At 41.6% G+C, this 27,521-nt stretch overlaps 2 protein-coding genes across 12 annotated transcripts in view; one reads left to right on the top strand and one right to left on the bottom strand.

Moving 5' to 3' along the window:
• The first annotated feature begins 8,637 nt into the window (after positions 1-8,637).
• Positions 8,638-23,813, top strand: LOC100555209 (aldo-keto reductase family 1 member B1). Its single transcript, XM_008110508.3, has 10 exons — positions 8,638-8,887; positions 12,400-12,567; positions 15,036-15,152; positions 16,466-16,543; positions 17,490-17,612; positions 17,960-18,057; positions 19,474-19,555; positions 19,792-19,875; positions 21,495-21,577; positions 22,285-23,813. Exons 1-10 carry the CDS (start codon positions 8,822-8,824, stop codon positions 22,325-22,327), a joined length of 942 nt encoding a protein of 313 aa, XP_008108715.3. The 5' UTR covers positions 8,638-8,821; the 3' UTR covers positions 22,328-23,813.
• cald1 (caldesmon 1) overlaps positions 23,670-27,521 on the bottom strand; it is a 173,356-nt gene continuing 169,504 nt past the window's right edge. For 8 of the 11 annotated variants that reach the window (XM_008110500.3, XM_062983122.1, XM_062983124.1 and 5 more), the window contains one exon: positions 23,670-26,531. In XM_008110500.3, the coding sequence (XP_008108707.2) occupies positions 26,500-26,531 (32 nt within the window). In that variant the 3' untranslated portion in view covers positions 23,670-26,499. The remainder of the gene's footprint in view (positions 26,532-27,521) is intronic. The other 3 variants (XM_062983123.1, XM_062983127.1, XM_062983128.1) reach the window with 1 other exon arrangement.

Below are 27,521 nucleotides of genomic sequence, written 5' to 3'. Positions count from 1 at the left end.
TCCCAGGATTCCATAGCATTGAGCCGTGGCAGTGAAAGTGGAGCCAAACTATGTTAATTCCACGGTGCCTCACTTCTTCCAATGGAGAAATAAAGATACAAGTGCCAGTTAAGTCCAGTGGATTTCTTTATTCATACCAGGGGTCCCCAAACTTTTTAAACAGGGGGCCAGTTCACGATCCTTCGGACCGTTGGAGGGCCAGACTATAGTTGGCCACTGAGCAATAATAAATAAATATATAAATAAATAATAATAACAATAAAAAAGAGGGTTGGAAGACACCCTTTGGGCCATTGGCTTAGAAATTGAGATGAGCACCAACCCCCAGAGTCACCAATCCCCTTCTGCTTTGTGCATCGAAAGCACAAGCAAAGCACCCCTGACAGATGATCACCCAGCGTCAATGTGAAGAAGAAGAAGAAGAAGAAGAAGAAGAAGAAGAAGAAGAAGAAGAAGAAGAAGAAGAAGAAGAAGAAAGAGGTTTGGAAGAGACCCCTTGGGCCATTTAGTCCAACCCCCTTCTGCCTGTGTGCACCAAAAGCACAAGCAAAGCATCCCTGATAGATGGCCACCCAGCCTCAATAATAATAATAATAATAATAATAATAATAATAATAATAATAATAATAATAATAGGATTGGAAGAGACCCCTTGGGCCATTTAGTCCAACTACCTTCTGCCTGTGTGCACCAAAAGCACAAGCAAAGCATCCCTGATAGATGGCCACCCAGCCTCAATATTAATAATAATAATAATAATAATAATAATAATAATGGTTGTAAGAGAAGAAGAGACCCCTTGGGTTACTTAGCCCAACCCCCTTCTGCCCTTGTGCCGTGGGGCTGGATAAATGGCTTCGATGGGCCGCATCCGGCCCCCGGGCCTTAGTTTGGGGACCCCTGATTCATACCATATGGAGAGGGGCAGATTTCTCGCCCTTTTCATGATATTGTTTAAACTTCCACTCTATGTCTAATTTTTGTTTTGTGTAAGGTAAAGGTAAAGGTTTCCCCTGACGTTAAGTCCAGTCATGTCTGACTCTGGGGGTTGGTGCTCATCTCCATTTCTAAGCCAAAGAGCCAGTGTTGTCCGTAGACACCTCCAAGGTCATGTGGCCAGCATGACTGCATGGAGCACCGTTACCTTCCCGCCGGAAGTGGTACCTATTGATCTACTCACATTGGCATGTTTTCGAACTACTAGGTTGGCAAAAGCTGGAGCTAACAGCGGGCGCTCATTTCGCTCCCGGGATTTGAACCTGGGACCTTTCGGTCTGCAAGTTCAGCAGCTCAGTGCTTTAACACACTTCGCTACCGGGGCTCCTTTTTGTTTTGTGTATTTTATGGAAATATGTTTCCATATGTATATTTTACGGAGTGTTTTTAAATTATTATGTGTTCTAGCAATGTTGTCAACCGTCTTGAGCGGGTAAGAAATAAAATTATCATTATCATTATCATTATTGAGTTGCTGTGCGTTTTCTGGGCTGTCTGGCCATGCTCCAGAAGCATTCTCTCCTGACATTTCACCCACATCTATGGCAGGCATCCTCAGAGGTTGTGAGGTCTGTTGGAAATTAGGCAAGTGGGGTTTATATATCTGTGGAATGATGCCCAGGGTGGGATAAAGAACTCTTTGAGGCAAGTGTGAATGTTGCAGTTGGCCACCTTGATTAGCATTGAATGTCCCTCACATATTCAAAACCTGGCTGCTTCCTGCCTGAGGGAATCTTTGTTGGGTGGTGTTAGCTGGCCCTGATTGTTTCATGTCTGGAATTCCCCTGTTTTTGAGTGTTCTTTTTTACTGTCCTGATTTTATTTATTTATTTATTTATTTCCCATACTTGTGTCCCGCCCTTCTCACCCTGAAGAGGACTCAGGGTAGCCTCACAACTGCCAACAATTCGATATCCGATTGTTTTGGGGGGGCGCCAAAATTCTGTTCGCTTACACTTGAAAATTACCTTGGGCCGGCCCTGACTCGGCCCACTCACGCATCTCTCTCACTCGGCCCACTCACGCCCCTCTCGCACTCGGCCCACTCGCGCCTCTCTCTCACTCGGCCCACTCACGCCCCTCTCGCACTCGGCCCACTCACGCCCCTCTTGCACTCGGCCCACTCACGCATCTCTCTCACTCGGCCCACTCACGCCCCTCTCGCACTCGGCCCACTCACGCATCTCTCTCACTCGGCCCACTCACGCCCCTCTCGCACTCGGCCCACTCACGCATCTCTCTCACTCGGCCCACTCACGCCCCTCTCGCACTCGGCCCACTCACGCCTCTCTCGCACTGGGCCCACTCACGCCCCTCTCGCACTCGGCCCACTCACGCCTCTCTCGCACTCGGCCCTCTCGCCCTTGCAGCCCTCTTGCCCCTGAACAAGACCTGAGGCCAGGCCTCTGGGCCTGCTGCTCCACCTGCACCCTTCCTGGATTCCTCCCGCAACGCCCGGCAGCCCTCCGAGGCTGGAAGGAGCTCTGGCAGGTCGAGCAGGCCTGTGCCCCTGCCATGCACCTCCTTGGGGACCCTCTCAGCCATGAAGACGGGGCAGGTAGGAACCCGTCCCTGTTCCCAGCATTTCGCCAGGCATGTCTCCAGGGCAGGCCTGAGCCAACTTGGCAACTGAGGGGGAAATGGAGGGGCCTGAGGCTGGGTTGCTGCAGGTTTTTCAGCTGCCTGGCCATGTTCCAGAAGCTGGAACATGTGGGCCTACTCCTAGGATTTATAGTTTCCTAAGGCCCCTTTTTCACAGCCATAGAAGACAGATTATCAAGGCAGATAATCCACATTTTCTGCTTTGAACCAGATTATATGCATCCACACAGCCATATAATCCAGTTCAGAGCAGATAGTCTGGATTTTATATGGCAGGGTATGGGTTCTTCTACATAACCATATAATTGAGATTATGAAGGCAGATAATCCAGGTCATATGCACTGAACCGGATTACATGCATCCATACAGCCATATAATCCAGTTCAGAGCAGATAGTCTGGATTTTATATGGCAGGGTATGGGTTCTTCTACATAACCATATAATTGAGATTATGAAGGCAGATAATCCAGGTCATATGTACTGAACCGGATTATATGCATCTACACAGCCATATAATCCAGTTCAGAGCAGATAGTCTGGATCTTATATGGCAGGGTATGGGTTCTTCTACATAACCATATAATTCAGATTATCAACGCAGATAATCCACATTATCTGCCTTGAACTGGGTTATCTGAGTCTACACTCCCATATAATCCAGTTCAAAGCAGATAACCTGCATTTTATATGGCAATACAGAAAGGGCCTAAGGGTATATTGTAGTGTATATTGTAGTGGTGTACTTCAGAGGGATGCATATATCTCACCAAAGGGCAGCTGCACTTTGGAATTAATGCAGTTTGACTCCAATTTCATTGCCATGGCTCAATGCTATGAAACCCTGGGAATTGTAGTTTTATAAGGTCTTTAAACCTTCTCTGCCAAATAGTTTAGATGCCTCACCGAACTATAACTCCCAGGATTCCATAGCATTGAGCCGTGGCAGTGAAAGTGGAGTCAAACTATGTTAATTCCACGGTGCCTCACTTCTTCCAATGGAGAAATAAAGATACAAGTGCCAGTTAAGTCCAGTGGATTTCTTTATTCATACCAGGGGTCCCCAAACTTTTTAAACAGGGGGCCAGTTCACGATCCTTCGGACCGTTGGAGGGCCAGACTATAGTTGGCCACCGAGCAATAATAAATAAATATCTAAATAAATAAATAAATAATAACAATAACAATAAAAAAGAGGGTTGGAAGACACCCTTTGGGCCATTGAGTCCAATCCCCTTCTGCTTTGTGCATCGAAAGCACAAACAAAGCACCCCTGACAGATGACCACCCAGCGTCAATGAGAAGAAGAAGAAGAAGAAGAAGAAGAAGAAGAAGAAGAAGAAAGAGGTTTGGAAGAGACCCCTTGGGCCATTTAGTCCAACCCCCTTCTGCCTGTGTGCACCAAAAGCACAAGCAAAGCATCCCTGATAGATGGCCACCCAGCCTCAATAATAATAATAATAATAATAATAATAATAATAATAATAATAATAATAGGATTGGAAGAGACCCCTTGGGCCATTTAGTCCAACCCCCTTCTGCCTGTGTGCACCAAAAGCACAAGCAAAGCATCCCTGATAGATGGCCACCCAGCCTCAATAATAATAATAATAATAATAATAATAATAATAATAATAATAATAATAATAGGATTGGAAGAGACCCCTTGAGCCATTTAGTTCAACCCCCTTCTGCCTGTGTGCACCAAAAGCACAAGCAAAGCATCCCTGATAGATGGCCACCCAGCCTTAATAATAATAATAATAATAATAATAATAATAATAATAATAATAATAGGATTGGAAGAGACCCCTTGGGCCATTTAGTCCAACTACCTTCTGTCTCTGTGCACCAAAAGCACAAGCAAAGCATCCCTGATAGATGGCCACCCAGCCTCAATATTAATAATAATAATAATAATAATAATAATAATAATAATAATAATAATAATAATAATAATGGTTGTAAGAGAAGAAGAGACCCCTTGGGTTACTTAGCCCAACCCCCTTCTGCCCTTGTGCCTTGGGGCTGGATAAATGGCTTCGATGGGCCGCATCCGGCCCCCGGGCCTTAGTTTGGGGACCCCTGATTCATACCATATGGAGAGGGGCAGATTTCTCGCCCTTTTCATGATATTGTTTAAACTTCCACTCTATGTCTAATTTTTGTTTTGTGAAAGGTAAAGGTTTCCCCTGACGTTAAGTCCAGTCATGTCTGACTCTGGGGGTTGGTGCTCATCTCCATTTCTAAGCCAAAGAGCCAGTGTTGTCCGTAGACACCTCCAAGGTCATGTGGCCAGCATGACTGCATGGAGCACCGTTACCTTCCCGCCGGAAGTGGTACCTATTGATCTACTCACATTGGCATGTTTTCGAACTACTAGGTTGGCAAAAGCTGGAGCTAACAGCGGGCGCTCATTTCGCTCCCGGGATTTGAACCTGGGACCTTTCGGTCTGCAAGTTCAGCAGCTCAGTGCTTTAACACACTTCGCTACCGGGGCTCCTTTTTGTTTTGTGTATTTTATGGAAATATGTTTCCATATGTATATTTTACGGAGTGTTTTTAAATTATTATGTGTTCTAGCAATGTTGTCAACCGTCTTGAGCGGGTAAGAAATAAAATTATCATTATCATTATTGAGTTGCTGTGCATTTTCTGGGCTGTCTGGCCATGCTCCAGAAGCATTCTCTCCTGACATTTCACCCACATCAATGGCAGGCATCCTCAGAGGTTGTGAGGTTGAGGCAAGTGTGAATGTTGCAGTTGGCCACCTTGATTAGCATTGAATGTCCCTCACATATTCATAGCTGGCTGCTTCCTGCCTGAGGGAATCTTTGTTGGGTGGTGTTAGCTGGCCCTGATTGTTTCATGTCTGGAATTCCCCTGTTTTTGAGTGTTCTTTTTTTACTGTCCTGGTTTATTTATTTATTTATTTATTTCCCATACTTGTGTCCCGCCCTTCTCACCCTGAAGAGGACTCAGGGTAGCCTCACAACTGCCAACAATTCGATATCCGATTGTTTTGGGGGGGCGCCAAAATTCTGTTCGCTTACACTTGAAAATTACCTTGGGCCGGCCCTGACTGTCATTCAGGAAGTAAAACTGATTTCAGACAACCCAACCATGCAAAATTAACACACTGCCCAGATTCATACTTTATATGAATGATGATTTTATGAAGGACCAGTTCCCCAAATCTTTGCCCTCTCATTCTAGCTACATCCAAAAAAAAAAGCTTTCCAACTATCAAATGGGATAAATCTCTCATAAATCGAGGACACCTGCCAGCCTTCTAACTCCCTGGCATTGCTACAAATTCAGGCCTTGTTTACACTGCAATATAATGCAGTTCAATGCAGTTAACCTGCATTATAAAAGTGCATTATATCACAATGTAGATGGGTCTCCAGTTTAAAGTGGATTTGTGTCTGGTGCACTGAAGCCAATCTGCACACAGGGTTGGGGGATGAAAACTACGCTTTTTACTCATAGTCGGTGCAGAAAAGGGTGCTTGGCAATTATTTGCAAAACAAGTACACTAATCTAACTTTTTTTTAAAAAAAAAAACCTTTTTATCTAGCATATTACTATCTCTCTGCCTCCCACCCTGGCATTAATTGGCTGGTCATATTTTGCTCAAGCAACAGCTTTTCACTTGCTTCTAAATCTTCACAGCAACACACTATATCTAAATGACCTTGACTGTGTATCTGCATGGAACTATGGGAGCATTCCAAGAACAAACAATAAAAGCATTCATTAAAGCACAGCTTCAAGCAATTGCAAAACCCACGAAGCTAAACTAGCCAATTACATGGTACAGAAAAAAGTGTGCATCTGCACTGCGGAATTTATACAGTTTAACATCACTTTCAAGTGGCATGGCTCAGTGCTGTGGAATCATAGGACTGTAGTTTGGTGAGGGCCCTGTGCTCTAATGGCAGAGAATGCTAAATATCATGAAAAACTACAAGTCCCATCATTCCATAACTTTGAGCCATGGTAGTTAAACCAGTGTCAAGCTGCATGCATTCTACAGTGTAGATCAGGCCTGGGCAAACTTCGGCCCTCCAAGTGTTTTGGACTACTGGCTGTTAGGAATTGTGGGAGTTGGAGTCCCAAACACCTGGAGAGCCAAAGTTTGCCCATTCCTGGCCTAGATGCTCTCTTTGTCTACATAACTGACCTACATATTCATCACTGGAATTTGGGCTCACAGATGTAAGTACAGTAGAGTCTCACTTATCCAACCTTCGCTTATCCAACATTCTGTATTATCCAATAGTAAGTGTTTTTGTAGTCAATGTTTTCAATACATACCCTAACCCTAACCCTAACCCTATACAGTAATTACTAATAACATTACCGTGTATTGAACTACTTTTTCTGTCCGTTTGTTGTAAAGCATGATGTTTTGGTGCTTAATTTGTAAAATGATAACATAATTTGATGTTTCATAGGCTTTTCCTTAAGCCCTTCTTATTATCCAACATTTTTGCTTATCCAACGTTCTGTCGGCCCGTTTATGTTGGATAGGTGAGACTCTACTGTATATTGCTTATTTTAAAACTACATAGATAAAACTACAGCTCCCATGCCAGACTGCATTAATTCTGCAGTGCAGAGGCACCTTAGATTGCTTTGGTATACAATCAACACTCAGTATCCACAGATTCTGTACCAAACGGGTTCCAGTTTCCATCCCTAAAATGTTGGAGAGCATCAACAAAGGATCCCCCCAGGCAGGAAGCAGCCAGGCTTTGAAGCTGCAAGGCCGTTCAATGCTAATCAAGGTGGCCAGTTGTAACATTCACACTTGCCTCAAACAGACAAGAGTACTTTCTCCCAACCTGGATCTTCGGCAGATATATAAATCCCACTCGTCTAGTTTTCAACAGTCCTCACAACCTCTGAGGATGCCTGCCATAGATGTGGGTGAAACGTCAGGAGAGAATGCTTCTGGAACATGGCAATACAGCCCGCAAAACTCACAGCAACCTATCTTGTTTTCATCTATAAGCCCAAGGGGGAGGGAATTGTGTAGAACCATAGAGTTGGAAGAGATCACATAGGCCATCTAGTCCAACCGCCTGCCATGTAGGAAAAGCACAAAGTGAAGGGAAAACTCTGCATGCTCTCAGAGGTTCCCTTCACTTCTGCCCTCAGGGGGATGACGGAGGGATGGAGTTGAATCCTATGATGACAATTTTATTTGCTGACCCAGCTGGAATGTGTCCAGCTCAAGGGTTTGGAGAACAAGCCCTATGAGGAGTGGCTTAAAGAGCTGGCCATGTTTAGCCTGCAGAAGAGAAGGCTGAGAGGAGACAGGATGAGGGCCATATACAGTAGAGTCTCACTTATCCAAGCCTCGCTTATCCAAGCGTCTGGATAATCCAAGCCATTTTTTTAGTCAATGTTTTCAATATATCGTGATATTTTGGTGCTAAATTTGTAAATACAGTAATGACAACATAACATTACTGCATATTGAACTACCCTTTCTGTCAAATTTGTTCTATAACATAATGTTTTGGTGCTTAATTTGTAAAATCATAACCTAATTTGATGTTTAATAGGCTTTTCCTTAATCGCTCCTTATTATCCAAGATATTCGCTTATCCAAGCTTCTGCCGGCCCGTTTAGCTTGGATAAGTGAGACTCTACTGTATAAATATGTGAGGGGGGGGGGGTCATGGGGAGGAGGGAGCAGGCTTGTTTTCTGCTGCCCTTGAAACTAGGATGTGGAACAACGGCTTCAAGCTACAGGGAAGGAGATTCTACCAGAACATTAGGAAGAACTTCTTAACTGTGAGAGCTGTTCAGCAGTGGAACTCTCTGCCGCGGAGCGTGGTGGAGGCTTTGGAGGCTGAATGGCCATCTGTCGGGGGTGCTTTGAAAGCGATTTCCTGCTTCTTGGCAGGGGGTTGGACTGGATGGCCCAACTCTTCCAACTCTATGATTCTATGATTCTAAGGCAGCTCCCTCTTATGACAACCCTTTACATATTTATACATGCTGCTGTTCTTCTCTAAGTTTCGGACAGCTTTCCGAAACTCCTCCCTCCTCCTATCTTTGCAGCCTTGACCTGAGAGCCGGGCGAAAGGCCGCAGCGCTTTGGTTGGCACGGAGGCGGAGCCGGAGCTTTGACGGAAAAGAAGCCTTTGAAAGGAGCGGGCATTGCTTCCTTTCCCGGGGAGAAAAAGCCGGCGAGGAGGTCGAGAGCCATGGCTGGCTTCCTGGAGCTGGGCACCAAGGCGAGGATGCCCCTCCTGGGGCTGGGCACTTGGCAGGTACTTGGCAAAGGAGAGGGAAAGGCTTGGGCTCCGCTTTCGCTTTGGCCCTTGGCCTTTTGGAAGCGGGTTTTGCGCACAGCATCGCGATTTAAAGGCAGGGCTTTGCTTTTGCTTTTGAACGCAGGGCGAATGTCTTTGGAGGGTTGTTTCTGAGCCGTTGGCTCCCTGCTTATGAGCACGTTTCTCCCCGAGAAGCGCCTCTTATGTAAGGCCTGCGTATCGAGTGTAGAACTCATGGCCAGCGCATTAAGCTCATAAGGCAGGCGTGGGCAAACTTGGGCCCTCCAGGTGTTTTGGACTTCAACTCGGAATTCTGGGAGTTGAAGTCCAAAACACCCGGAGGGCCCAAGTTTGCCCATGCCTTCCATAAGGTAAAGTTTTCCCCTGACGATAAGTCCAGTCGTGTCCGATTTTGGGGGTTGGTGCTCATCTCCATTTCTAAGCCGAAGAGCCGGCGTTGTCCGTAGACATCTCCAAGGTCATGTGGCTGGCATAACTGCATGGAACGCCGTTACCTTCCTGCCAGAGTGGTACCTATTGAACTCTCTCCCTCGGACAGTGGTGGAGGCTCCTTCTTTGGAGGCTTTTAAACAGAGGCTGGATGGCCATCTGTCAGGTGTGCTTTGAATGCGATTTCCTGCTTCTTGGCAGGGGGTTGGACTGGATGGCCCATGAGGTCTCTTCCAACTCTACTATTCTATGATTCTACTCACATTTGCATGTTTTTGAACTGCTAGGTTGGCAGAAGCTGGAGCTATCAGCGGGCGCTCACCCCACTCCCCGAGTTTGAACCTGGGACCTTTCGGTCTGCAAGTTCAGCAGCTCAGTGCTGTAACACGCTGCGCCACTGCAGGCTCCATGCCTTCTATACCCCATAGTATAACATACTATAAACTCTGTGTTGACTTGAGAGCAATGCATGTGAAAGGGATCAGACTCAAGACCATAGCCAGAAAAAAATTCGGATGGAGGGGGGAGGGGGGGGGTTGAAACTTTTTTTAGCAAATCATGGAGTAGTTCCATAACGCAAAATAATTTAGAAATCAGGCGCCATCAATAAACTTCAGTGGACACTCAAGACCGGGGGTCCCCAAACTAAGGCCCGGGGGCCGGATGCGGCCCTCCAAGGTCATTGACCTGGCCCCCGCCCTCAGTTTTATAATATGATATTTTTATATCAGTTTTAATAATATAATATATTGTATATACATATAATACTGATAATAATACCATATAATAATATTAATTATATGTTATATGTTACATATAATGTTACAGTATAGTGGTATAGTTCAATATAGTAATATATAATGCTAATACTGTGCTATGCTAATAATATAAAATATTGTATGTACATACAGCTGCTCTGAGTCCCCTTTGGGGTGAGAAGGGCGGGATATAAATGTAGTAAATAAATGCAGTAAATAAATAATTAATTTTAGACTTAGGCTCGCCCAAAGTCTGAAATGACTTGAAGGCACACAACAACAACAACAACAACAACAATCCTAATTAACTTGACTATCTCATTGGCCAGAAGCACTTCCCATTGAAATCCTGATAGCCTTATGTTGGTTAAAATTGTTTTCATTTTTAAATATTGTTGTTGTTTTGCACTACAAATAAGACATGTGCAGTGTGCATAGCAATTTGTTCGTTTTTTTTTTCAAATGATAATTTGGCCCCTCAACAATCTGAAGGATTGTGGACCGGCCCTCTGCTTTAAAAGTTTGAGGACCCCTGCTCAAGACAGATAAACTTCAGTGGGCACTCATGAGAATTTGCTTAATCAGTTAAAATTCATGAGTAAATCAGATTTTTTTTAACCTGAAAAATTTTAAAGGGGGGGGGGGGGGTTGAACCCCTAACCCCCCCCCCCCCCTTGGCTTCAGCCCTGACCTCACAACCTCCGAGGATGCCTGCCATAGATGTGGGCTAAACGTCAGGAGAGAATGCTTCTGGAACATGGCCATACAGCCCGGAAAACTCACAGCAACCCGGATCTAGGAATTTGAGGGCCTTTCCACACAGCCATATAACCCAGAATATCAAGGCAGAAAACCCCACAATATCTACAGTAGAGTCTCACTTATCCAAGCTAAACGGGCCGGCAGAAGCTTGGATAAGCGAATATCTTGGATAATAAGGAAGGATTAAGGAAAAGCCTATTAAACATCAAATTAGGTTATGATTTTACAAATTAAGCACCAAAACATCATGTTTTACAACAAATTTGACAGAAAAAGTAGTTCAATACGCAGTAATGTTATGTTGTAATTACTGTATTTACGAATTTAGCACCAAAATATCATGATATATTGAAAACATTGACTACAAAAATTATTATCCAGAAGCTTGGATAAGCGAGGCTTGGATAAGTGAGACTCTACTGTATTTACTTGCAATATGCAGAAGTTATAAAATCTTTAAGCGGTGGCACAATGGGTTAAACCCTTGTGCTGCTGAATTGCTGACCTGAAGGTGGCAGTTCAAATCCATGAGACAGGGTGAGCTCTCATCTGTCAGCCCTACTTTCTGCCAACCTAGCAGTTGAAAAACATGCAAATGTGAGTAGATGAATAGGTACCACTTCAGCGGGAAAAGGGAAAGAGACGCTCCAAGCACTCTTGCCGGCCACATGACCAGGAGGTGACAATACAGGCCAGTACCTCCCAGAGCCAGAGATGAGCATCGACTCCAAATGCCGGAAATGAAAGGAGAAGCCTTGGCTATGTTTGTGTTTGTGTGTCATTTGTGATTGTAAAGGCAATGATTGTTTGCCTATGTATGTAAATGCTGTATTCTGAGTTCCTTAGAGGAGAAGGGCAGAATATAAATAAAGTAGGCGAGGCTTGGATAAGTGAGACTCTACTGTACTTTGAACTGGGTTATCTGGAGTCCACACTGGCATATATTCCAGTTCAAAGCAGAAAATGTGGGATTTTATTTAGCTGTGTGGAAGGTGCTGTGAGTTTTCCGGGCTGTTTGGCCATGTTCCAGAAGCATTTGATGTTTTTGTATGTATACTCTTTTGCACTTGTAAGCCGCCCTGAGTCCCTGTGGGGAGATAGAGGTGGGGTACAAGAATAAAATTATTATTATTATTATTCTCTCCTGACGTTTCACCCACATCTATGGCAGGCATCCTCAGAGTTTGTGAGGTCTGTTGGAAACAAGACAAGTGGGATTTATATATCTGTCGAAGCTCCAGGGTGGGAGAAAGAACTCTTGTCTGTTTGAGGCAAGTGTGAATATTGCCATTGGCCAGCTTGATTAGCATTGACTAGCCTTGCAGCTTCAAAGCCTGGCTGCTTAGCCTGGGGAAATCCTTTGTTGGGAGGCGAAACTGATTACAATCCTGGCAGAAACGTATTGTTGATCATTATATTTAGAAATACTTGAAAATATTTTAAGAACTCTTTTATATGCAGTATATGTATGTGTGTAAAGATATAGAGATTGCACACTGTATTTGATGCTAGATCTTGAAATGTCATTCTTTGCCTCAGGCAGCTCTTGGGAAAGTCGGAGATGCCGTGAAAGTTGCAATTGACCTTGGGTACCGCCACTTCGACTGCGCTCGCTTTTACAGGAATGAGGAAGAAATTGGGGATGCCTTCCGGCAGAAGATAAAGGAAGGAGCGGTGAAGCGGGAAGAACTCTTCGTTGTCACTAAGGTAAGATCAGTACTGCGGTGAATGAACAAATGGCTGCAAATCCTCAAGGAGCATGAGTGTATGGGTGTGTATATATCTTCAAGTTGCATGTCAACACAAAGCAACCCCATGGATTTCCTCAAATTTTCTTAGGCCAGGAATCCTCAGAGAAATTTTTTCCAGGTCCTTCCTCTGAAATACAGCCTACAGCAAGTAATATTAATTGGTGATCTCCAATCCAAGTACTATCTAGGGGAGACTGTGCTTAATTTATCTACAGTAGAATCTCACTTATCCAACACTCGCTTATCCAACATTCTGGATTATCCAACGCATTTTTGTAGTCAATGTTTTCAATACATCGTGATATTTTGGTGCTAAATTTGTAAATACAGTAATTACTACATAGCATTACTGCGTATTGAACTACTTTTTCTGTCAAATTTGTTGTATAACGTGATGTTTTGGTGCTTCATTTGTAAAATCATAACCTAATTTGATGTTTAGTAGGCTTTTCCTTAATCCCTCCTTATTATCCAACATATTTGCTTATCCAACATTCTGCCGGCCCGTTTATGTGGATAAGTGAGACTTTACTGTACTTGAAAGTTATGTTAACATATGTGGTCATTATTTTTGTTTCCTTAATGTTCATCTGTAAACCTGCCTTTGTACTTTCTTCCTTGACTTTCTTCAGAATTGCTTCAAGTCTTTACTATTTTGCGCTAGTAGCGTGCTGTCACATGTATATTGTAAATTGTTGGTATTCCTTCCTCCAACTTTTACACTTACTCTTATTTATTTTATTTTATTTGTATTCTACCTTCTCCCAATATAGGGGGTTTAATCTGGTTTTATGCCTGATATGTTCAGCACATATGTGATGGTATGCCCGAGCCTTTGGGAGAACTATGGTGTCTGGTTTTACTCGGCGGCTATCTGTATACCTTCTATTAAGATCAAGACCCTTAACATACAGAAGCACTTTAGGCGAAATGAAAGTTAACTAAAACAAGTTTACTGAAATCAGGAAGAACAAACAGCTAACTCCATCTGGGACTACTGTAAAATAGCTTAAAACAATACATTACAAAAGGAGATTTTGCAGGTCGCAGTCATCTCTCTGGGATCCTTGAAAGTCTTTTGCCTCTTATGTAAAGCTGTGGACTTGGTCTTCTACTTTGTGAAACTTGGGCTGACCACAAGCTTCTGTTGTCACTGGGACTGATGGTATATGAAGAGTTTATAGTGCCAAGGATGCCTGTTTGGATAGCTAGGGCCTAGGATTTCTAGACAATATCCAGGCCTCTAAACTCTGTAGCTCTATTGCAGAAAGAAAAGAGGGCCTAGCAAGAAAGCTCTGTGTAGGCAAATGGACTAAACCAACTAAGGCTGGCCTCTAGGGTTTTTTGAAGCTCCACCCAAAAACTAATATAAATGGAGGCATTTACAGTATTGGGGAACCTAAACAGAGGGAACTGAAGCAAAGGAGAGGAAAGGCAGAGCCAAGACTTCACAATATAAATAAGACAGAATAATAAAATCCAGCTTTCCCTAATCCTCTTGCAAACTATTCATTTTTACCATATTCTGTCTTGATGTTCCCTTCTTGTCCTGAGTACAGGTTATGTATCGAAAATCAAATATTATGGCACATCCATTTCTTTCGGCACAGTACATAGTTTTCCATGACCTGTGCATTCAAAGCCTTTGCTGTTATCTATAAAGCCTAGGCTGATTTTCTTCTGATACTCTTTGGTGTACTCAGTTTTGCAATCCCTAGTGCTTGAGGGCAGTTTTATTATTATTATTTTTTAAAAAGCTTGTTCTATAAACACTCCATCTCAATAGAACAGTTACAGCTATGCCGACCCTTTATTGTGATGTGGTTCTCTCTTCCAACCCTGCTCCAGCATGCAGTGAATTTAAGTTGGGGAAGTAAAGTAATAACTATCATTTCCTGCCACCAGTGTGAAATGGTACAGTGTGTTCGCCCATCTCATACGGTAGCATTAAATTCCCCAGGCCACAGTCTGGTCAGCTAGACAGATGGGAACTTTCCAAAAATTACCTGATAATCATGTTATTCCATCAAAAAAGGCAATTATATTTCATGTTGTGGTTGAGACAACTTCTTATTGAGGTACAAGTCTTGAACAACAGGGACTTTAACTTCCAAAAATCAGAGGGACTATTGGCTTTATTTCCAGAACAACATAATCAATGCCATGTTTTCCACAATTCCCAGTATCAAAGTATGAAATGACACAGCAGCCTTACAAAAAAATAGCGGAGCCTTTTCTGCTGTCCATGATTTTATGTCACGTGTTTGAACACACCAGAGATATAATCCCAAATAATTTTGGACAAAAATTGGCCCCTGGATAGATTTTTCTAAATTAGGGTAACCATCTTGTCAGCTGTATGAATATCTGCCTGTAGTTTTCTTTCATTGACTATATTGGTGGATTCCTTCTTTTCCTTTGCAGCTCTGGTGCAATTCCCATGAGAAACCCCTTGTTAAGAAATCGTGTCAGGATTCTCTAGCAGATTTGAAACTGGACTACTTGGATCTCTACCTCATGCACTTTCCCATGGGATTCAAGGTATTGTAGGCACACAAAAACTTTGAGAATAAGTCATCTTAGGCCAGGGGTCCCCAAACTAAGGCCCGGGGGCCGGATGCGGCCCTCCGAGGTCATTTACCTGGCCCCCGCCCACAGTTTTATAATATAATATATTGTATATACATATAATATTGATAATAATATTATTATGTAATACAATATAACATTAATAATACCATATGATAATATTAATTATATATTCTATATTACATATAATATTACTAATAATATTACAGTATAGTTCAATATAGTAATATATAATGCTAATATTGTGCGATGCTAATAATATAATATATTGTATGTACATATAATTTGTAAGCCACTCTGAGTCCCCTTTGGGGTGAGAAGGGTGTGATACAAATGTAGTAAATAAATGCAGTAAATAAATAAATAATAATAAATAGATTTTAGACTTAGGCTTGCCCAAAGTCTGAAATGACTTGAAGGCACACAACAACAACAACAACAACAACAACAATCCTAATTAACTTGACTATCTCATTGGCCAGAAGCAGGACCACACTTCCCATTGAAATCCTGATAAATGTATGTTGGTTAAAATTGTTTTTATTTTTAAATATTGTATTGTTCTTTCGTTGTTGTTGTTGTTGTTTTTGCACTACAAATAAGACATGTGCAGTGTGCATTGGAATTTGTTTGTATTTTTTTTTCAAATGATAATCCGGCCCCTCAACAGTCTGAAGGATTGTAGACCGGCCCTCGGCTTAAAAAGTTTGAGGACCCCTGTCTTAGGCTATAGTTTCCAGAAACACATGATCAACACATGCTTTCTGAGGCTTTGCAGGACTTGTGCTTTGAAAGGGGAATTTTTCCAACTATATCACCCTCTTACATTCCTTGTGGATGAACACTGAATGTGGCAGGAGGCATAAAAATTTGGCAAATGATTTATATAGATGGAGAAATAAAAGACCTCATGATGAGTCTCCATTTCTGAAAACACAAAGGTTTTCTGTGTTTCAGAGAGCTGTCCATTGCCTTTGGAAACACACATATATTCCTAATGATTTTATAAATCATAGAATTGGAGAACTAGAAGAAACTTAAGGGGAAATGTCGTCCTGCCAATTCAGGAGTGTAGCATTATTTTGTGTGTTTTGAATTTTTTTTCTTTTTTAAAAAAGATATGATTGTACGTATCAAAAGTTTGACACCATCTAGAATGGAAGGTCTGAACCATGCTCTAAGTCCACTATTCCACATGAACTTTCCAGTAGTTGTGTGCTTTAGTTTACAATTGTAGCCATAACTGTTGTCCTTTCCTCTGGCAGCCTGGAGAAGATTTATCACCTAAAGATGAGGAGGGCATGGTCATCCCAGACAACACTGATTTTCTAGACACATGGGAGGTGAGCATGACTCTGATGCTCAGTTTTAAGATACTGATTTTCAGTGTTGTCCTCTAGTCAAGCAGAACCGTTAGACATATAGCAGACTGTTCTATCCAAGACTCCTCCTCTGGAAGGAACCATACAGTTGGCCTGGAAAACCTATAGATTCCTAGAGAGGTATCCTACTTAAGTTTTTTAAAGAAGTTTTTTATTTGTGGTTTATTTACTTTTGCAGCGGTTCTGTACCTTTAAGCCCTGCAAATGTGTGTTTGTTAGCTTCATTTTTTTCCTGATGTAAGCGTAAGTCAGTGAATAGCATTTTTCTTTGTTTCAAAGCAGTTATGGTAGATCAGGCCAGGAGGGTAATGCCTGGTCTAAGGCCATGCAATTAGTTTTATAATTGACTGCAAACATGAATGTTAATTACCGTATAAGCTGAGTTTTCAGCCATTTTTAGGCTGAAAAACTGAAAAAGCTCCCCTCGGCTTATACTGGAGTGAAGGTCCTGGCCAGCTTATATTCAGATTGGCTTATACTTGAGTATATAGGTAATCAGAGTTGGATAGTATTATCTTATTAAAGTCTTTTTATTTTTAAGTGCAGTTTTATGTAAATATTCAAAAACATTTAACCTACTGATGCTTCAATTAATGTAATATTATTGGTATTTATTTTTATTTTAATATACCAGTAGCTGCTGCATTTCACATCCTCATCTTATACTCGAGTCAATAAGTTTTCCCAGCTTTTTGGGGTAAAATTAGGTGCCTCGGCTTATATTCGGGTCAGCTTATACGCAAATATATACGATAAGCTCTCTCTTTGTCTCTCTCACAAGCACACTACTAGCTCATGAGGATCCCTGGAGGATCGCAGGGTAGAAAATTACTCCTGGAACCTTCCACATTTGGTTACATCTCTTACCATCGAGACAGAGGATTTATGCCCTACCTTTTTTCCTTAGGCAATGGAGGAGCTGGTCAACTGTGGGCTAGTGAAAGCCATTGGCATCTCCAACTTCAACCATGACCAGATCGAGAGGCTCTTGAGCAAACCTGGCTTAAAATACAAACCAGTGAATAACCAGGTATAATTTTGCTCTTAGCTGAGCAGGAGATTTTGCTTCAGCTTCCCAAGTGGACCATGTCCATTTGGAACACATTCTCCTCAACCTGTCCTTGAGGAAGAGTGATCTAAAGCAGTGGTTCTCAACTGCTCTGCTCAACCCCAGATGTTTTGGCCTTCAACTCCCAGAAATCCTAACAGCTGGTAAACTAGCTGGATTTCTGGGAGTTGTAGGCCAAAACACCTGGGGATCCAAAGGTTGAGAACCACTGGTCTAGGGAATGGGAGGTGGCACTCCGAAAATGTGTTGTGCCATGGCCATGTTGGCACCTGCTTGCTGGATAATCCAGTGTTTGTTTGGACTTTCAGATCGAGTGCCACCCATATCTTACCCAGGAGAAACTGATTCCCTATTGCCAGTCCAAAGGGATTGCCGTGACGGCTTACCGCCCTTTCGGTGCTCATACGTAAGATTGTTTTGAACTTTATTTGACGGAATGACAACTATCTTTGTCCAGAGCAGGGGTCCCCAAACTTTTTGAACAGGGGGCCAGTTCACGATCCTTCGGACCGTTGGAGGGCCGGACTATAGTTGGCCACCGAGCAATAAATAATAATAATAACAATAATAATAATAATGAAAAAGAGGGTTGGAAGAGACCCTTTGGGCCACTGAGTCCAATCCCCTTCTGCCTTTGTGCACCGAAAGCACAAGCAAAGCATCCCTGACAGATGGCCACCCAACCTCAATGTTAATAATAATAATAATAATAATAATAATAATAATAATAATAATAAAGAGGGTTGGAAGAGACCCCTTGGGCCATTTAGTCCTATCCCCTTCTGCCTTTGTGCACCAAAAGTCATTAGTATTGCCCCTGACAGATGTCCACCCAGCCTCAATGTTAATAATAATAATAATAATAATAATAATAATAATAATAATAAGGGTTGTAAGAGAAAAAGAGACCCCTTGGGTCATTTAGCCCAACCCCCTTGTGCCCTTGTGCCATGGGGGCCGGATAAATGACTTCGATGGGCCGCATCTGGCCCCCGGGCCTTAGTTTGGGGACCCCTGGTCCAGAGGGTTCCGTTTGTGGGCACATGTTGTGCAGTTGGTGTATAGGTCAGCTTTCCATGACACAACACCTTCCTGATCTTTGAGATTAAAACTCCCATCATCACAAGTTATTGGACATGCTAGTTGGGACAAAAATTGTAGTCCAAAATATCTCAAAGACAAACAAAATATTTCAAGCGCACTGGTTCCTGGACATCAGACATGCAAGTCTTCAAAATGTTTTCTCTTTCCTTTGTATGTCTCACAGGGCAAATAATTTGCTGTATAGTTCCAATAGTATTTACAAGGGAGTACTGGAAGAGAAGAGTGGGACATTTCTCTACCATGTGCACCCTTCCATGTGTGCAGCATCATATGCTAGGCTACTGAGCTACATGTGGACAAACATCCCATTACGTTTATGACTTGCTGCACCTGAATAGAACTGATCAGAAACTTCATAGTGTAAAAAACATGTGGTTGTTACAGTTGTCCAGAACAAGGTGCTCGACCAAGTTTCCCAGATTTTCTCATCTATGCAGTAATTCTGGATTTTGCCCACAATGTCTAGACTGCAATGTTACATGTGCTGAAAGAAGTTAATTCCACTAAAATAGTAGGGATTCCCAGGCCTTCAGAAAGTTACTTTTTAAGACTATTATTCCCAGAATTCCTCAGTCAGCATGGCAACTGGTCTTGTGGGCTGGGGATTTGGGGAATTCTAGTTTGAAACAACATTTGTTCCGTCATCAGGGACTTACAAGAAGTAAACAACAATAGGGTTGTCTGTGTTATTAACATTTATGTTCTTTTCGTCTTGTAGTCTCAAGCCAGGAGACCCTATCCTTTTGGAGGATCCACATATTAAACAAATTGCTGCAAGGCATCAAAAAACTGTAGCTCAGGTAAACACCTTCAGTCCCTCAAATGGTCAATAAGGAGAGGAAAAGGCAGCCCAGAAAGTACATTGCTGCTATATTTTACATGTAGATAATTCCGTAAGGCTAAAAGGACAAACAATGGCCATGTAAAAGCTTTTCTATTGGTGTTTTAAGCATGCTTTTGCCTCGTAATTAATCTATTGTCATCAGTAAGGCCTGCTGCACATGTTAGAAACAATTCTGATTTGGGTATCCTACAGGTACTGATAAGATTTCACATCCAGAGAAACGTGGCTGTCATTCCCAAGTCTGAAAAACCATATCGCTTGGAGGAGAATTTCAAGGTACTTCTCTCTTTCTGCAGCCTTCCAGTGAGCCTTGCTATCAATACATCCTCATGGGTTTGTTGAGCTAAATTGCAGTTCAGCCAGGGCCATAACCCAGCCCTTGGTCATGCGCATGCTTTGCTGGCAGAGATCCCATTTCCTCTTCCAGTTTGCTTAATACTCCTTTCCCCCCAGCTGTACAACAGCAATCAGGTGATGTTGTTCAGGTTGGGGAGCAGGGCTATCCCAACTGCGCCAAATGGGTGTAGCCAGGACAAATACACTGTTCAAGGAGAGACAATATACCTCCTTGTGCAGTCTCAGAGAGAATTGGTGTAATACTTGTTACGGGTTTGTAGAAAAACAAACTGCGTGCAGTCCTGTCCAGACTTATCCAGTCCTTTGTTGTATCCACAATGAGCAAAAGAAAAACAAGCCACGAAAATGGAAGAGAAAATCAAAATTTACTCTTAAGTAGCAGAGTCAAAAATCATAATAAAACTTCCAGCAACAAAAACTCACATAGTCTCTTGCATTAAATTCATGCATCTTCATAGTAGGCTCTCAGCAAGCATTCAGTAAGTCCCCCAGTAAGTCCCCAAAAGACATTGCAAACATTTCCCAGATATACCCCATTCAGGGAGTGGCTCAAGCCTGTTAGCCCTGATTGTTCCAATTACTCAACCATGAGTTGTAATTAACCAGGTGTTTTTCTCTTAACACACACTTACACAAGTAGTGATCCCACAGAAACTTAGTCACATACATGCATATACAGTAATAATACTTACCCACCTTGTTATACTTTCAACCATAGAGAAACCTTTGAAACAATGTTCAGGTCCCAGAGAACCCTGCATCAAATTATTACATCTACTGTTGTCACTGAACTCCTGGTGGGCTCTTGTGAAAGCTCTCTTGTCCCAGGGAACCCTAGTTGTGAAACTTCACTGTAGACAGTATTGAACAAGGAGATGTGACATGACATAAGACAGCTTTGTGGCTAATGAATGGGAGATACACTTGTCTGTCCATTGTTTCCACTGCAAGCTCAGATCAAACAAATTGCTCAGTGCCCTTGTTCATTTCAGCAAACACATGAACTCTGCAGACCCCACAATTTTTAAGCTAATTCTTAAATTAATACAGCATCCAGGTATATTATTTTCTGGGGTGCCATCATTTCCTGCTACATGGAGATCATAATATAGGAAATATGCAAAGAGAGGGCCTGGTTAAGAATGTGGACACAAGTCAGGCTTTAAATTCCTTGCAATTGATCAGTGGATCAGCAATTTTCTCTAAACTACTTTCTAGGGAATGTTCTGTGCTCCCTTTAACAAAACGTGGGACAAAATTGCAACAAATTAATGAATAATATGGTGTCCTTAGGCTGTGACCACATACCAACACAAACACTTGCATAGAGCCCAAGCAATTTTTCACTCATACGCTTTAGATGAGACTAAAGGAAGCACTTTTGAAGAAGAAAGATATGGAGTTTTATATCTAAATTCGAAGATCATTAGCTTTTCCTCTGTTCCTCCCCTCACCCCTCTCCAGTCTTGACATTTCATCAGTCATTCTATTAAGCCTCTCTTCTTTTTAATCTTCATTTTCACTTCCTTTTATAATAGGTCTTTGACTTTGAATTGACAAAAAAAGAGATGGAAACACTCCTGAGTCTAAATAAAAACTGGAGAGACTGTGCGATGGCTCAGTAAGTTTAAACTCCCTTGTGCTGCAAATAAAAAACCCTGCCCCTATCACCAGCGAATTTGGAGGGCTGACTGTATATGCTACATGAATATCTCCTAATCAATGATCTTGGGCCCCATTTCTAAATGCAAAACACTATCATAAGAAACTTATTTTGTGCCAAATTAGCACATATTTTTAATGAAGAAAACAGAATTTATGTGCACAAAATAAACACTGCAATCCTATATGTCAATATAAACTTGTGTACACTTACCTGCATAGCAGAGGTGCTAAGAAACATTGTCAGTGAATTGCAAAGATAAGTAAACAAGACACCAGTAAGCATGTCTGATATTGGGACCCATGCAATACACATTGATCTCATTGTGTATTGGTCCTGTTGGCAGATCTACATAGTAGGTAATAGCAGCCCTGTGCTAGATGCAGATGTGCATTTTCATAATTCTAATTCCCACATGCATAAGTCTACTTACGAAAATACAACTCCCATATTGAATTCCAGCCTATATTTTCTGTTGTGGAAATTGTGTTTTCTGCCCAAAACCTCATGCATATTTTGAGTAGAAGTGCTCAAATTCTTCCCAATCCAGGGAAAAAATTATCAGAAATTTCTGACCTTCAAGATACAAGTTTTTAAAACAATTTTGGGGAATTATTTTTGAATATTCTTTCCTTGTTCTAATGTGCTATTTCTTGTTCTTGCAGCTGTGTCAATCACAAAGACTACCCGTTCAAGGCAGACTATTAGTGTGGATGCACCACCAACATCTCTGAAATAAGAGACTATGGGATTCCTGTATTGTGTTTTTGGTACCTATTCTTATTTGTAGAGAATCATACCTGGGGAAAACATAATAAAAGAGGATTTGCTGAGGAAGGTAGTCTGCTGAGGCACCACAAATACTTATAACATTGAAAAGTGATCCTTTCTTCCCTGCAAAACCATAGTGCCATCATGGTTGGTGAAGTCTTGATTGCAGACCAGATATTCATACTATGAATTCTCTTTGTGATTATCTTTGCATTAATTTTACCAAAGAAAAGTTAGCCTTCAGTTCCAAATTATATAATCCATTTTAAGATCTGAAATGTATGCACAAAAGCAGCCAGTATTCAGTCATTTGTTAGTGTTGATGTTTATGTGCCTCACTGCCCTGGAAGGAGGGCTGTAGTTCCAACAAACACAGAGTACAGACCCATTCACAATTTCAACCTTCTCCTAAATGGCTATAAAATGTTGCTACAGCATTAGATTTATTTGTGTTCAGTGTTGAGTTCCTCCCTGGATAGTTTCTGGCCCAGAAGTTTCCTGCAACAATGCAACATACTGCTGCCAAGCAATTCTAGAAACCTGTAAAGTCTAGACTCCTGGCATCATATCTTTCCTTCTTCTCTTTGCTTGCTGTTTCCTCTTCATGCTAACTTTCCACACAGAAGAAATATTTCATGAGGGGCATTTCAATAACTTACCTGCCTCTTAACAGTACTTTGAGAAGACAGCCCCCTTAGCAGGATGTAGTGAGGAACAGGGGCTGGATTTCTATGTCTCTAGTGAAATTCCTGACTTTTTGCAGGACCAAAGCTCGGCAGATACGGATATCTAGCCAGGTTAGCTGCCTTGCTAATTAGACTGCAAAACAGTGGACAAGGCAGCTGAGGTTTCTGGAAGTTGTGCAGCAACACTACAAGAAGGGGCTTCATTCTTACTAGAGTTGTGAGTATAGCAATGTTTCCCAAACTCTAGTCCTCCAGGTGTTTTGGACTTCCAACTTCCAGAAGCCTCAGCCGTCTTGCCCAATGATCCGGGATTTTGAAAGCTCAAGTACAAAATATCTGGAAGACCAGTTTGGAAAACACTGCTATACCCACAGCTCTGCCTAGAGGGTGACAACACCAAAAGAAAGTGGATGCCACTTTAGAGCAGCACTATTACAAAGGGTTTTTCAATCTGCCCTGGTTTGGCGCTTTCCTCCCTTGAGAGGAGAGACCCGCAGTCATGGGACTAACATGTGTAATGCCTGATTCAATTTGTACCTTATGTTTTATCCTTTGAAAAATCATAATGAAGAAAAAAAGACCTAATGATCCAGTTATCTGGTAGACATACTTCATTTATTGTGAATTGCAGATACTGGTTTATTGCAGACATTCAGATGTAAAGAACCCAAAAGTGTACTTTAAAAAGGAAAAAAATAACAACCATCAAACAATAAAGAAAGACAGATCCAAAGTCACTCACTGCATTATTTCACTCCATTCCAAAAGCCCAAGTGAAATTCTATATGTAAACAAGATGGCTTAGCGAAAAAAGATGAGCTTGCCTTTGGATAGCGCCGCACCATCCTGCCTCTTTATTTACTTTTTCATAAAGGGCAGAAAAGATGCAACAAAAATGTATAAAGCAGTAAACAACAGAATAACAGTTCCCATGCTATAACTGCATTTGAAGGTGGGCTACAAAGTCTAAAACTAAACTGTGTGTTGTCTGATTTGTTCCACCCATATAATGTATGGTGTAAATGCTGAACGTCATGTAATATGGTTCAAACTTGTTAAAAAATTGTGAATACTATATACAATTTTTAATGGCTGGAAAAAGAACACTTTTTGGGCGGAAAAGTGGAGCATAATCCATACATCTCCTCCCTAACACATCAGTACAGCTGTGCTTATGGGACAAAATCAACATAGAAATCAACTCCTCTTTCTTGCTCCTCCACAGGTCACCATGGCCCAGACCCCACATGCATTCTGTAGCACAGTAACTTAACATATATACTCATGTACAAGTCAACCTCATGTTTAAGTAGAAGGCAGATTTGAGGGTCAGAAGTATGGATTTTGATATGACCAATGGATAAGTTGAGGGTTGTTCCATAGAAAGAGGAAAGTACTAATGCTGCCTCATCAGGCCAATTGCCCCTGGCCACTACCACCATTTCTCCACCCAAGCATTCAAAAATATTGGCAAAATTACCATTATGGAGAGAGTAGAGTGTCAGTGCTTATTTTAGGTTCTTCCAGGGCAGACTAAGCTCTCACTTTTTGGTACTCCACTTAAGAGTAAGCTTCCTTTTTTGCTAAGAGTTGATCCTTGGGTAAATTAACCAATGTTTTTTGGGTTGCCTTTATAACTGAAATTCCTAGACGTATACATGAGTATATAGTATATGTGGAGAGATTTAAGGAACAGAGGAACAGGTGCTGTATAAGGGAGATTCTATTGTCCTCCATTGTATATGGGGACTGGACAGGAGCATGGAAAGAGGTTGTGATTCTCACTTAAACATGTAGATCCACAATGTATGGATTGTGCACATTTATTTATCATTTTTTCAAAAAAAGTGTGCAATGCATATAGACCAGATAAAGGGTAAACTTAAGTGTGCAGTAAAGTAGAAAGAAGTGTTACCAACAGAGTGTGTGAATGTGTGTATGTGTTTAATTATGGTAGTTTTATATAAATTAACTACACTGTTTTATACGCGTGACCTATGTTTGACGCTTAATACCTTTCCCCCTCCCTCTTTAAAACTATAATTTTAATTATCCCATTAACAGGCATCCGACTTTTAAAAAAATCTAATATTCCTCTTGCCAATATGTCTAATGGCAATTATGAAATCTTAATATAAAAAGTGTGTATTTAAAAAAAAAAAGAGTTGTGATATTGGCTAGTTATGTATGTTTATAACTAAATATAATACTCTAACAGGTATTAAAAGCCTTCTATTATTAGTAGTGCCTTACAGCTAAAATTTTGTAAAGCCATATGTATATAACCTATAATTGCAACTAACCAAAAATGAGAGGGAGACAAAGAGAGAAATTATCAGTACCACTGTCAAGCGCAACGTCCGAATTTATGTTAATTTAAACTACATAGGAAAAAAGATATATTTTTTAAAAACTATAAAACATGTTTCATCTTGATGCATATTTTTAGTATGGGCCTGGGGAGGGGGGCATGATGAACTGAAAGGAGTTTCTTCCATGCCTCAGTTTAAAGTGCAGAAAGAAAAAACAGGGCCCGTTTCTATGGGATATTTCCCATAGAAGCCGATGGCACATCTATGGGATCCTCTGAATCGTGGCTTTGTTAGGTTTCCCCAGGTGGCATTCAACTTTGTTGGATAAGCACATCTGCTTTCTGATCACCCCTGGCCATGCATGTGACGTCATGTAGGAAGATGGTATCATGCACACTATGACCCAGTTGGATGCGATGCCCAGTTATGTCAAGCCATCCCTCCCACTTCAATTTAAAGAGACTGTGGATAGGTCACCTTTATGTGGTGTACCTTCTCCGTACATGATGCGATTGGTGGGTCACAAGGAAGGCATGCTGCTTGCTCATGAAAATGTCATACCACTGGAGATAACATTACACCTCCCTGTGTGCAATGACGAGCTTTGCCAGGAGAGACCAACAGGGAAACTGAGTCAAACTTTTCTAAGTTCAGTAGCCAGACAGTGGCAAATAGGTTGTTAACGCCTCTCCCACACAATGTATCAGATCTGTAAAAGCCCAGCCTGTGATCTTCCATCTTGTTCTGTGCTCACTTTGATAAGCAGATGGGGCAACCTGCTCCTCTTCCGTGGCTTGAACCTTTCTTGGACACACAGTTTGTCAGGACTAATCAGTAGAAGTGTCTCTTATTTCACAGCATGGGTTTCTTTTAAACATAAGGCTCTGGTTCAAAGGCACTGCTATGAGGATGAATGTTTTAAGACTGATTATTAAATACAGTGCTAATATACACGGTTTGTTTTTTCAAAAATGGGATAATGCAAAACAAAAAACCCAACAAAAAGAGGCTTTTTGGTAAACAAACATAAATATATATAAAAAGAAAGGGACAAATTTAGCACTTCCATTTAAAAAAAAAACGAGTTGGTCCAGCATTGTTAGTGGCTTCCTTAGTGATCCTTTTCAAATTGTCTCAAACCTGCTGAAAGAAAGAGGACTTAAAGGGTTGTTCAGACTCAGTAAATGCTATTCTAATACTATATAATGATATTTTGGGTTCCGCTACGAGTTCTATCCTTGACTTCAGGTCAATGTTAAAAAATTCTGGGAGTTTAAGCCCAGGATCCTTTTGGTATACTACATGGGTATAATTTGTTTGCCAATACTGCATCACCCTGGCCAGTGTCTAAAACATCTCGACCGACAATGGCTGAGAGTTTCTCTAACAGTCCTGAAATTAGGGGAGATAATGTGATGCTGTTTATTTGGCTTCTATTATTATTATTATTATTATTATTATTATTATTATTATTATTATTATTATTATTATTTCTACCCCACTACCATCTCCCCAAAGGAGTTCGGAGCGGCTAACAAAATACAGTGAAGTGCTGGAAATAGACAATACATAAATCTAAAATGATAAAACCATGAAATTACAATCATGCACATACATAATTACAATGTAAAACATTAAAATTCATAAAATGCAATCAAAGCTGCGGATAAAATCCAGTTGTTTCCAATTGATACATCCCAGTACTGACGTGACGGCAACAGTAAGTCCTCGGACTAATCCTAAAAAACCTACCCAAGGTCAAAGGTTTGTTTAAAAAGCCATGTTTTTAAACTAGAATGGAAGGCTTGAAGCAAGGGGGCTGGCCTGATCTTTAGGAAGGGCATTCCAGAGCTAGGGCACCACCACCGAGAAAGCCCACTCTTTTGTCCCCACCAACCCTATTTGAATCGGTGGTGGGACCGAGATAAGAGCCTTCCCAGCAGATCTCAATGCCCATGCCGGTTCATAGAAGGACATGCGGTCTCAAAGATAGGTTGGACCTGAAGGGTATAGGGCTTTATTGGTAATCACCTGCACTTCGAATTGGACCTGGAAACCCGTCGGGAGCCAGTGGAGCTGCTTTAGGAGAAGCATGGTATGCCCCCTAAAGCTTGGCCTGGTTAGTAATCTGGC

Source organism: Anolis carolinensis, chromosome 5, assembly GCF_035594765.1.
Source record: "Anolis carolinensis isolate JA03-04 chromosome 5, rAnoCar3.1.pri, whole genome shotgun sequence".
NCBI lineage: Eukaryota > Metazoa > Chordata > Lepidosauria > Squamata > Dactyloidae > Anolis > Anolis carolinensis.
Note: the sequence above shows the minus strand (reverse complement) of the source record. Positions and strands in the feature narration are given on the sequence as shown.

What these genes read in the sequence shown, in the direction of transcription:
- LOC100555209 (XM_008110508.3), top strand. Translation starts at nt 8,822, where the DNA reads ATGGCTGGCTTCCTGGAGCTGGGCACCAAGGCGAGGATGCCCCTCCTG. An exon ending in TGGGGCTGGGCACTTGGCAG is followed by an intron (nt 8,888 to 12,399) that starts GTACTTGGCAAA and finishes TCTTTGCCTCAG; the next exon opens with GCAGCTCTTGGGAAAGTCGG. An exon ending in CGCCCTTTCGGTGCTCATAC is followed by an intron (nt 18,058 to 19,473) that starts GTAAGATTGTTT and finishes TTCGTCTTGTAG; the next exon opens with TCTCAAGCCAGGAGACCCTA.